The sequence below is a fragment of the Carlito syrichta genome, unplaced genomic scaffold (genome assembly GCF_000164805.1).
Source record: "Carlito syrichta isolate Samal-C Ts95f unplaced genomic scaffold, Tarsius_syrichta-2.0.1 Scaffold308803, whole genome shotgun sequence".
Lineage (NCBI taxonomy): Eukaryota > Metazoa > Chordata > Mammalia > Primates > Tarsiidae > Carlito > Carlito syrichta.
In genome coordinates, this window is record NW_007252899.1 from 680,153 (window position 1) to 691,584 (window position 11,432).

The following is an 11,432-nucleotide window of genomic DNA, read 5'->3' on the forward strand; positions in this document are numbered from 1 at the left end:
GGGGAGTAAGGGGGAGTCTCCATTGACCACCAACACAATAAATTTTATCATGAACCACTTCAGCCTGGCCCCTGTTTTGCAGTGCATGCATCAGTTTCCTCTGGGCGGAGTCCCAAAAGAGATGGCCAATGCATGGCTGTGGCCTCTATAGGTTTAATTGATGGTACACTTCTCAGTGTGTTAGAGACCTTGGAGGCCCACTTCCATCTATCCCCTCACAGAGGTTGGCACAGGCTCCACAGGACAGCTGGGCACAGGCTTTCCCTGTCCTGGTACCTTTGATTTGATGGTGTCCTCAATCTCCCATCACCTGGGGCAGTAGGCTCCCAACTGTCCTAAGTCCAAGGCAGCAGGAATAAATACCTTACCATACCTGCACGTTAGCAGGGTAGGAGGTAGGGGGTAGTGCTGTGGGGCATGACTGCCCTATGTGAAGACATTTGGGAGGCACCCATGAGGTGGAAGGAATGGGGGAAGGTATGCAGGTGGGAGAACAGGGGTTCTTTCTACCCTCCACCATTTCAGAGACGTGAGGCTTGGCCTGAGTGTAGGAGGCCATTGAGCCTGACTTCAAGCCACTGAAGGAGAGGGGTCAAGTGGCTGTTCTAGGGTTTGATCCATGCCCACCCAGAGCCAGGTAGGCATGATGGGCAAAGCCTGAGGGTCTATGTTCTTTTTGTTCTGGCCTTAGGACCCTCCTTGTAGAGGAGAAAGTCAGGGGTCTATCCCTTCCCAGCATTGGAGAGCAGGGATTTTCAGTGACAGCTTCAGTTGACCCCTGGCTGGGATGACATTTTTCCATCCTCTATTTCTTTCCCAAGCCCTGCCCTCTCCTATGGATTGAGCTGTGAGTTCGTGCAGGCCCAGTCCCTCCCATCTGCATTTTCCCAGGACCTAGTCAGCCAAGGTTCACTTCCTCTTTCCCCACCATACCAGCTATGCTTTTGGAGCAAGTCCTGCCCTAGTAGTGGGTCTCTTGTGGGGCCACAGGCCTGAGGAGCTCCAAGGGTTGGTTCTGGGACTACCACCCTGTTACAGGGGCCCATGTGGCCAACTTTAGATGCTGGCTTGGTCTCTGTCACTTGTTTGCTTTCTCCACCCCATGCTACCCCTGTTGACCACCCAAAGGGCTGAGCTGCAGCATCCCATGCCACTCTTTTTTTTTTTGAGTTGGAGTCTCACTCTGTCGCCCAGACTGGAGTGCAATGGCCGCTCCCAGCCACCGCAGCCTCAACCTGCTGGGCTCCGGCGATCCTTCCGCCTCAGCCTTCCAAGTAGCCGGAATTACGCTACCACACCTGGCTGATTTTTTGATTTATTGTAGAGAGATGAGGTCTCGCTGCCCAGGCGGGTCTTGAACCTGTGGGCTCAGGCAGTCCACTCACCTCAGTCTCCCAAAGGCGCGGGGTTACAGGCTGAGCCACCGAGCCCAACTCCATGCCACTCTTCATAGTTACAGAGGGAGCACAGAGCTGTGCCAATGTGCTGAAGGCTGTATGCCTGCCCCCACCCCCACCCGTCTGGAATGAGCCACCTGCATCCACACACAGGTGTTTCCTGTGCTCCTTCCTGTTGCCGTTTTTTACTGCTCAGCTTGGCTTCCCCAACAGGTGGATAAGGGCCCAACCAACCTCTTTATACACATCTCTAAAACGCTAGGGGCAGGGCCCCCTGGGGATCTGGGTCATCCCCCCCTACCCGGGACTGTTGGCGATTTATTGGCTCTTCCTGAGTGCAGGCACATGTGCACAGGCTCTTCAGCTCTTCAACGTGACACCTCCGTGCACATGCTGTCACACTGCTGTACTCTGCCACAGGCACTGGGACACCAGAGTGGGCTCGGAGTGGGGAGGCCCTATCCATAGGCTGTCTCTCTTGGCCCCAGATAATGGAAATTATGGAAGGGTGGAGGGCCTGTCTCTCTAGCCATGGGTGTGGACCTCCCTCAGGCCCTCCTTAGAACAGGCCTGCTATCCTCAAGTCCCACCCCACCCTCAGGTTCCTCACATAAGACAGCCTTCTGGGATTAACACATTCACATCACAGGCAGCTCTGGGGTGAGGTGAAGCAGGGAGCCCTGCTTCCTGAAAAAACACTGGTGTGCCAGCTGTGGGGTGCAGATTTATTACAGAAGGAGAGGAAGCTAGGAAGGGAAAGGACTTGCTCTCTTGGGTCATAAGGCAGCCACCCAGGTCTCCTGCCTCTCAGGCCCCAGCTCTTACCCTCTGCAAAGTTCACTCCTTTGCCACCTAGCCTCAAGGAGCGCCTTTAGCCCCCTCTGTCGGAAGCTACCTGGGCTGACCCCAAAGTCTGGCATCTGCTGATGTGGTTCTGCTGCCCCCTGGTGGCCAGAAGCTCCAGCCTCACCTCGTCTTTTACTGACTGTTTTCCCTTTGCACCCTGGCCACAGCCATTCCCAGGACCTGCACCCTTTTGGCCTTCTCTGGGCCAACTCTACAGTTCAGCTCCAACTTGAGCCCGTAGTTCCCAGGCCCAGGGCAGGACCCACCTTCAGGCTGACCCTCCTCAGCAACACCCACCACCATCTTCCTCAACTGGCCCAGTTCTAGCCTCTGGGCTTTTGTCTACTCACATAAGACAGCCACATACTGCGGGAGGCAGTACCATGGGCTTCAGAGTTTGGGTAGACAAAATGAACACACCACTGTCACAGCTGGAGTGTGGACACACCAATATCAAGAAAGGCCACAGCTGAGGGTATTGGAGCAGAGGGTTAGGAGTATATCAGACTATGTAGGAAAGGCATTTTGCATTTTTATTTTCTGTAAAACTGTAAATAAAATACAAAACCAAGGGACGTGGTGGGGCAGAGACAAAGTGGCCAGGCCCTGGACACTGACTTGTGGTAAGGGATGTGCTGAGAAGAGTCTGGGAGGCACTTGACTACAGGCACTGACTCTACAACCCCAGGGGCAAGAATATATTAGATTTTCATTGATAGGAATCTATGGGGGAGGGGTGTCTGGAGCCAGCCCTCACCCTCCCTGCCAGTGCCTGGTAAGTCCTGATAGTGCGGGGAGAGGGCATGGGGAGCTGGTGGGTAGACAGTTTAGAATGCTGTGCTGGCCATGCTACCGGGCCCAAAGATGCGGGGCAGGGCGTCCAGGGACTCCTCTAGCCGTCGATGGGCAGACTGTCCCTCTTCTCCTGTAATAAATAAGGATGGGGTCAGAGATGGTCCTAGCTTCCTTCCGTCCTCCCAACCCAGCCCCATGTCTCTTATTCCCATTGCCCAAGATGTCCCAGAACTCCACTAGGCCCGTCTCTTTCACCCCCCAGCCATACCACACTGTTGCAGGCTCTGTCGGGCAGCTTCCCTCACAGCTTCGGTGTCCGTTTGGCACAAGTACACCAGGGGCTCAATGCCCTCAGAAGCCTACCGGGAAAGAGCATTAAGTTGGGTCCAGTGGAGCAGATAGTAGGGGCTCAGGGGTGAAGGAGGGAGAGAACGGGTGGGCGGGCTGGCAGGGGTCACCTTGATGCAGCCCAGGGCCAGGCAGCCAGCCACTCGAGTCTGTACATCCTCATCTTCAAGCTGGTCCAGGAAGCACAGGAGGGCCTGCATAAGAGCAGGATAGACTTAGTCAGATACTGGGAACCTGGGACCCCAGCCCTTGCCCTCAAGGGAGCTCTGCCCGACTCACCCTCTCTCGAAAGCCAGGGCCTAGCGACAGGCTCCGGAGCTGGGTGCTGACAGCAGCCATGACCTTATTGTTGCCATGGACAAGCAGAGAGCTGAGGGCACGAAGCCCATCCCTCTTCAGCCGCCCCTCAGGTGCCAACCTCAGAGCCTTCAGCACAATAGCCTGGTCATCTGAGTTCAGATTCCGCACCAGTAAAACTGAAAGAAGGGGAGGTACAGGATAAAATGGCAAAGCAAGGAGCCTCCTAGGGTGGAGAGGCCTCATCCTCATGTCCTCAGACCCACCCATAGGGTCAAGTCACTTTATGATCAGGGCCACTGCCTCACCCTCCTCAGCGGTTTCAGTCACGTAGGCCTCCATGGAGGGGCTGTCCAAGGTTTCAACGTAACTCCAGAACTGGAAAACGGTGAGCTGCTCTCCAGGACCTGGCTGGGGCCTCCTGGGCAGTTTCTGCCCTAGGGCATCCTCCAGAAACTTCACACATACTGCGGGAGGCAGTACCATGGGCTTCAGAGTTTGGGTAGACCCAGGCTTGTAGAGGGAAGAGAATGCTCCCATCCCAGGCTTAGGTCCCAAGGGCCCCTTGTCTAATCCCTACCTATCTGTGTCTTTTTGCTCCAAAGCATGAGCCTTTGCTGTTTTTCTTCAGTGCTCAGCTCTTATGTTTGTATGGGATGACCTGGCTTTCCCTGAGGTTTCTGTCACTGGGGATCTCAGAAAGGATGGAAGGAGGGACAGGTAGGCAGCCCACTCACCAGCTTCAGCTAAGCCTGGCTGGCGCAGGGAGAGACGAGCACCGTACTGGTTGCAGAAGGTGAGAAGCACCTGCTCCACAGGGCAGATGAAGGGGCTGAGTCCCTCTGTACACTGGTCCCAGAAAGTCAGGAAACCTGGCCGAGAGGCTGAGAACTGCACTACTGTGGGGACATGTGAGAAACTGTCAGCAACAGAGCAGGCAAGGAGACAAGACAGGCACATAGATGGGAGTGGGGTACAGTAGGAATTTCAGGACAGATACCTGAGCCCGGGCCCATAGGACCTTTACCTTCCTGGGCAGAGGTGACAGGGACCTCCCATAGTCGGCTGAACTCACATACTGCCTCAAGCACTCGGGCTTCCCGCAGCAGTCGTTCCAGGGCCCATGCCTCCTGGCAGCGCAAGGGTCCAAACGTGCCCAGTTTCTGGAGAAGAGGGATGGCTCAGGATGGGACTTGAGGAGGATGGTGCCCAGAGACTACAAGTCCCAGCGTGCATTGGAGGAGGCTGGGGGGGACAGTGTGGGAAGCAAGAGCTAAGTGCCAAGGCCTTGGGCATTGGGGTGTGGAATTCAGAGGTGGTACAGAGGGCCAGGATTGAAGTGCAGGGGTGAGGGGTTATAAGGGAAGGGTGGGAGAATACCTGGGGTAAGGGGTTACAAGGGAAAGGTAGGGGAATACCACTGGCCTCACCAGCAGGAGGCGACTGCAGTGGTACAGGTGTCGGACCAAGGCAGTGTCTAGAGCTGAACACCCTGTGCTGAGAGGGCGGGCACTGGTTGAGTCTAGGCTGTCCTCAGCCCCAGTCTCCAGGATGCTTGGGGGCCTGAGAGAAAAATGGAGTCAGCCACCCCAGGAGCACACATTACCACCTGGTCACCAGTGCTTATTTTTATTAAACTTCCCCCATCCCAGAATGAAAGAACAGACGATGCATAGACAACAGACAATGAGGTAAGTTCATGAAGGACTTCCAGAAGAATGAAGGGCCTGGGACCAGCAGGTGCTAGCAGGGGTCTCTGCAGTCAATCCACCCTGTGTTACCTCCAACTAGTACTACCAGGGTTGCTGTGGCTGGGATGGGCGGGAGTAGGGCTGCAGGCCAGACGGTCTACGAAAAGTAGACTGCAAGGGATCCGGGGCATGAGGCTGTAACCTGGGCAGCAGCAGAGGGAGGAGGGACGGGGCGCAACTCTCAAGTGGGAGTCGGCAAAGGCCACTCCAGAACTGAGAGTTGGGCCAGGGCTTCCAGGGGAGTCGGGGTGGAGACAGGGTGGTTCGGTGCTGGGGGACCCAGGGTGCATGGGGAGGCACTGAAAGAACTCCTTTGTGGGGCAGGTCCAAGGTGAGGCCAAGGGGAAGAGCAGGGGCTGGAGGCTCACAAGCTGATGGGGACCAGCAGGGGAGGCAGACATCGCAGAGGTGAGAAGGGTGGTCAGAAGCACTGGAGACACAGATGGGGTTGGAGACAAGGGCATCAAGGACACATGAGGTGTACACAGGAGAAGTGAACCTAAGTGTACTTGCCAGCAAGCCCATCCTCATGTACACCACTTCACCTGTTCCCCCTTCTTGCCTTTCTCCCGACTCACTTGTTCCTCCTTTACCTGGCACTACCTCACCTCTTTTCCCTCATCTCTTCCCCCCACCTGGCCCCACCGTATCACCCAGCCCCCTCACCTGTTCTCAGGGCCATTGTTGTCTTCATCTTCATCTTCATCGAGGAAGCTGAAGCTCTCCAAGGCGTGCTCCACAGTGATGCTAAGACTGGAGGCCCGGCTGCGAGTCAGGCCTTGTCTCTGCTGAGGTTGTAAAAGGGGTCAGATCTGCTACCACTGCCTGGCTGCTCTCCCTGAGCTACCCCAGCCTAGTCCAGCCCAGCCCAGCCTTCCTCACCATGAGCAGACTTTCCAGCCGAGTGACCTCCTGCTCCAGGCCCTGCAGCTCAGGGAACTGGCCACGATAGTCATCCAGGGCAGTCATTAGGGCCCCCAATGCCTCCTCCAGCCTCCTGTCCCCAGCCTCTTCAGCCGCCCTTGGGACTGGGGCCTGGGCAGCCATGGCCATGCTACGATCTGAATGCTGGGGTTCAGGGGCTAGGGGTAAGGAAGAAGGGCTTAGGCTCTGAACAGTGGTCTTTGGAGGATCTGGAGCAGAGCTTGTGAGAGATTTCCAATCAGAGCAGGCAGGACTTGGGTAGGAGGTGCTGGCAGCTATGGGACCTGCCTGAGTGCAGGAAGTGGGGGCAAGGGGGCTATAGGGCAGGGGGTCAGTTCCTGGGAGGGTGGGGTCTGAGTGTGCAGAGGGGCTGGGGAGGATAGCAAGGTCTAGAGAAGTGGAAGGACTTACAGCTATAAGGGTGGAGCTTGTAGTATGGGTGGAGCTTGTGGTGGTGTGGGTGGGACTTATGGTGGTCTGGACTAGGTCCATAACATTGGGGGTAGGACTTACAATGGTGTGAGTTGATGTATTTGCTCTGTGGGTGGGGCTTGTGGTGTGGGTGGGACTTGTGGTATGGGTGGGGCTTGTGGTATGGATGGGGCTTGTGGTGATCTGGACTAGGTCCATAGCATTGGGGGAAGGACTTACAGTGGTAGAAGTAGACATCTTTGCTTTGTGGGTGGAGCTTGTGGTAGTCTGGACTAGGTCCACAGAACTGGGGGAAAGGCTTACAGTGGTATGAACTGATATCCTTGCTTTGTGGGTGGGGCTTGTGGTAGCCTGGACTAGGTCTATAGTGTTGAGGGTAGGACTTGTAGGGGTATGAGTTGACATCCTGGCTTTGTGGGTGGGGCTTGTGATGGTATGGGTGGGGCTTGTGGTAGTATGAGTGGGGCTTGTGGTGGGAGTGGGGCTTGTGGAAGTGGGAGTGGGGCTTACAGTGATATGGGTGGAGTCTGGAGTAGTGTGGGAAGAACTTGTGATCTGGACTGTGCCTGTGATATTGGTTTTAGGGCCTGTGGTAGTGAGGGTAGATATGGACTTGTGAGTCGAGCCTGTAGTAGTGTGAATGAGGCTTGGAGCATCGTGGGTAGGGCTTATGGCACTACAGGGAGAACTTGTAGTGGTGTAGGCAGGGCCTGGCACTTCAGAAGGGCCAGAATCTATGGCCTTGTGAACTGAGTCTAGGTGTACAGATGGGGCAGGGTCTGTAGTTGTGGGGACAGGGCCTGTTGTACTGAGGGCAGGGTTTGTGGCAGAATGTTCAGGATCTAGAGCAGGACGAATAGGACTGAGGTGCTCCCCACGAGTGGGATCTAGGTGTGTAGGTGAGCTAAGTCCCCGGGCTAGGCTTTCTGGGACCACAGCCTCCACTGAAGCCTCAGCCAAGGCAGCGTCTACACTGGCCTCACTGATGTGACTCAGAGTCCGGCTGTAGGGCGCATGCCCATTTGCCAGGGCTGGGGCCATGGCCCCCTCTTCATCCAAGGGCCCAGAACTGGGAGTCTCAGGCCTACGGAAGGCAACTTGGATAGGGAGGGGCTCGGGCTGCTGCACCAGGGGCCTAGGGGCTGATGAGTGGCGGGCAATCCCTGAGAGCTGAGGGCTAGATGAGTCGTCAGAAGATTCAGATGACAGGGACCATGCTGTCCCATTCTCCAGCTCCTCTTGCCGCCGCAGCATGTTCTGAGAAAGAGGAAAGGGCATTTCAAGACCACCCCAGGAGCCTCTAGGGGATGATGAGGCCCGGGCCCAGGCTGTGACTCACATAGAAGGCCTGTTCCCGAAGCGAGGGTGTATCTGGTGGGCTCTGGCTATAGGTGGAGAAGCGCTTGGTGACTGTGGAGGCCTTGTTGACAGTAGAAGCAGCCGAGGGCTGGTCATCCTTGTCGAAGGGGCTAGGAAGGGAAGTGACTGTTGGCAAAAGCCACAGCCCTCTTGGCCCTGCCCCCAAGCCCCTCAGCCCCACTAACCTCCATGTGACTTCCAAGCTGAGCTTGATGGTGCCAAGGTCATTGATGTCCACAGCCACAACCTGAGGCAGGGCAGCAAACAGGTCCTTGGTCTCACAGGAGACGCTGCCTACAACCACATGGTTGGCCAGGCCCTTCAGTTCTGTCACCTGTAGCCAAGAATACATGGTGGGGTTACAAGGATGCAAGGCCATGAGATCGTGGTGATTAAAGGTCTGAGTTTACATAGAGCTTATAAGATGGTTTATAGGGCCATGGAGGCCTTGAGGCAGTCTGGGAGCAAGGGGATCACAGAGGTCCCAGTTGGTAGGGTCATTGAGGTCATGGGGGTCATAGCCTCATGGGGGTCCAGGGGGTCAAAAATTCACAAGGTCAGAACATCACGAGGAGGTCACAGGATCAAGAGACCATGATGTCATAGGAGTCACAAAGTTTGTTCTCAAGACCACAGAAATCATAAGGAAACCACAGGGTCATGAAGGTCATGGGGTCACACATTCCCAAGGTCATAGAGCCATGAGGGGTAGTCACAGGAGTAAGGCTCTCAGGGTTATGAGAGTCACAAGGGGCTCACAGGATCTTGATTTCCTGTGGTCCTGGGCAGAGAAATCACCTTGATGGACAGGAATTCCGTGAGCAGAGGAAGAAAGACAGTTTCTTCACTGTCCCACACCTGCTTTCCACTACTCTCAATGCGGCCCCGTAGTTTCCAGCGCTGACGCCCATATTTCATGCAGATCTGGGGGAACAGGCAGGATGAGTCAGCCCTTGGTGTTACGACCCTGCCACCCCAGCCCTTCCCAGCACATCCTAGTACCTCATACTGATCGCCCACACACAGCCTGGCGAAGCCGGCCAGTCCTAGGAGTTGGGGAAGAAGTAGATGAGCCACATTGGGGGTCTTGAACCCACTCCCTCCCACCTCCACAACGCGATACCTTTCATTCGGAGATGAAACTCGCCCAGCTGTGCCTCCAGCTCACTCTCCAGTAGACACATGCTCTGGGAGGGAGGGGCAGGGACATGAGGAGGTCAAGAATCAGTTCTCTCTCACTAGCCCTGCCACACCTGTGCCTCTTCCTCATGGGCACCCATCCCTCACCTCTGTGTACTCACGATGCCCCCGAGTGGCCTCAGCCAAGCTGTCCCGAGCCTCTCGGCTCCCTGGGGACCCAGTGCTATAGGCACGGACCATGTTGTAGGCACCATCCCGGAGACGCCGCTGGACACAATATGCCTCATACAGTTCGTCAATCTGGAAAGGTGAGTGGGGTGGCAATGGGGGACCGAGACTCACCACTGGTGTCACCCAGAGCCTAGTACCTCCCCATCTCCCCATGATATCCCAGTCCACCACCCGACTCTGCATACATGCTGCACACATACCTTGCTGGCATGGAACTCCAGTCGTCGCAGGAAGCGTTCAATGGACTTGACTTGCTGGGGGAGAGGTGGGTCAGGAGGGGCCAGAGGCCCAGGGCCCTTTACCCACCCCCATGAACCAAACCCTTCCAATACCGTTCCAAACACTCACCTTATCTAAGTCATACAGAAAGCCCTGCAGGAGGAGATGAGAAGAGGCACTGAGGAGGACTCCAGCAAAGACTTTACCCACCCAGACCCATTACAGCTCCTCTCCTCCACAGCCTTCCCCCATTCCCTCACCACAGTCCAAATCACTACAGTCGCAGTAGGGACTGAATCCCCTTCCTGCATGCCTAGCCCTTGGTGGATGCTGGTAACACTGATCTGGTCCCTTAGGCCCTTCCAGCAAACCACCCCCCACACACACACACCTCTTCACTGGGCCCCCTTCTCCTGAAGCCCCTAGAGAGTTCTGTACCTCCTCGTGCCTGGTTCCCTAGCCAGTGAACTCCCATTCATCCTTCAAGATCTGGCAGTTTTCCTTCCTCTGGGAAGCCCTAACCTCTTCCCCAGGTAGTATAATGGCTCTCTCAGTACAATGGCTCTCTCCTCAGTACCGCTGCAACGTAATCTCCTGTTGTCCATGTCTATGGGGGTCTGACCTACCCCACTGGAAGCTCCAATGAGCAGGCAATGGGTTCCATGCAAAAAGCATGCACAGCAAATAAATTTGTGGATAAAAGCCCTCTCAGCCTTTCCTGATATCCCCCTTTCTCCTCACACCTGAACAAAATCCCACCAGAAAACAGCCCTGATATCACCCAGGGCTGGTCCTACCCAGCATCTCACCCTCCCACCCCATCACAAAGGGAAAAGGCATTAGTCCAGGACACCCCTAGCTCCCGCCACTCACCAGGCGGGAATTCCTCTTAGATTCCCTTATTTGCTTCTGGAGTTTCTCCTGCTCCTGCTGATGCACTTCCAAGTAGGCCCTGAGGAAAGCAGTGTCCAAGGATTGACTTATCTCTCCAGCCTCAAGCTGCCCAGGGTACAGATAGTAGGAACAAGGTGGGTTGAAGGAAGGTTCCCGTTAGCAGAAAGGGCATGCAGAAGGAGTTGCTTACGTCAGGCCCCGCTTAAGAGCAGCATACACCAGGTCCAGCCGCTCAGGCTGCGGCACCTTGGGGGCTGGGTGAGCCACGGAAAACATCCTGGACACTCGGGAAAGCCCCGGGGTCTTCCGTGGGGGGCCTGGCGGGCTGAAGACCGGGAAGCTCCTGGGAGAAGAGGCTACCCTAAGGAAAGGGTGAGCAGGCGTCCCCCACACCCTCACTACACACCTAATCCCAACCTCATCCAACTCTCTTGACCCTATTAACCCCGCTCCGCCGCGGCGTACCTGGGCCCCCGCTCCTGGCTGCCGAGGACGCCTGCGAAGGACTGGCTCCTACTGACCCGGGCGCTGAGCAGGCGGCGCTGTGGCCGCACCGACAGGGACATCATGGAATGAGTCCGCGCGGGGCTCCCTGGGGGTGGCAGGGGGTGGATGTCCAATACCAGTCGAGTCCTGAAGCCCAATTCCCAAGGCCCCGTCCCAGGGCTGGAGCAGGCCCTTCCTGGTCACCAGGTACAGCTGCCCCAGTGAGCTCCGCCTCGTACTCTCAGCCTCGCCAGTCCCGGCGCTAATGACAGGCCAGCCACAGGCGACTCAGCCTCGGACTCAGCGCGGCCTC

At 56.3% G+C, this 11,432-nt stretch overlaps 1 protein-coding gene across 2 annotated transcripts; it reads right to left on the minus strand.

The window, feature by feature from the left end:
* Positions 1-2,755: 2,755 nt before the first annotated feature.
* On the minus strand, positions 2,756-11,432 carry RIPOR1 (RHO family interacting cell polarization regulator 1). Of its 2 annotated transcripts, none has more exons than XM_021716381.1 (23): positions 11,099-11,432; positions 10,824-10,976; positions 10,613-10,691; positions 9,869-9,892; positions 9,721-9,774; positions 9,437-9,589; positions 9,273-9,336; positions 9,152-9,195; positions 8,948-9,073; positions 8,335-8,483; positions 8,130-8,259; positions 7,345-8,047; positions 7,194-7,266; positions 6,317-6,926; positions 6,101-6,222; positions 5,114-5,246; positions 4,711-4,846; positions 4,421-4,582; positions 3,992-4,150; positions 3,666-3,862; positions 3,497-3,580; positions 3,307-3,397; positions 2,756-3,168 (listed from the first exon to the last, which is right to left on the minus strand). In XM_021716381.1, exons 1-23 carry the CDS (start codon positions 11,200-11,202, stop codon positions 3,071-3,073), a joined length of 3,648 nt encoding a protein of 1,215 aa, XP_021572056.1. In that variant the 5' UTR covers positions 11,203-11,432; the 3' UTR covers positions 2,756-3,070. The 2 variants fall into 2 exon arrangements, with proteins under 2 accessions (XP_021572056.1, XP_021572057.1); XM_021716382.1 differs by having other exon boundaries at positions 10,824-10,994; positions 11,099-11,202.

Coding starts and splice junctions, on each gene's coding strand:
- RIPOR1 (XM_021716382.1), bottom strand. CDS start 11,202: ATGATGTCCCTGTCGGTGCGGCCACAGCGCCGCCTGCTCAGCGCCCGG. Junction 9,590..9,720: donor TGGAGTTCCATGCCAGCAAG/GTATGTGTGCAG, acceptor TCACCTTTCCAG/ATTGACGAACTGTATGAGGC. Junction 9,074..9,151: donor GTGTGGGCGATCAGTATGAG/GTACTAGGATGT, acceptor CTGTTCCCCCAG/ATCTGCATGAAATATGGGCG.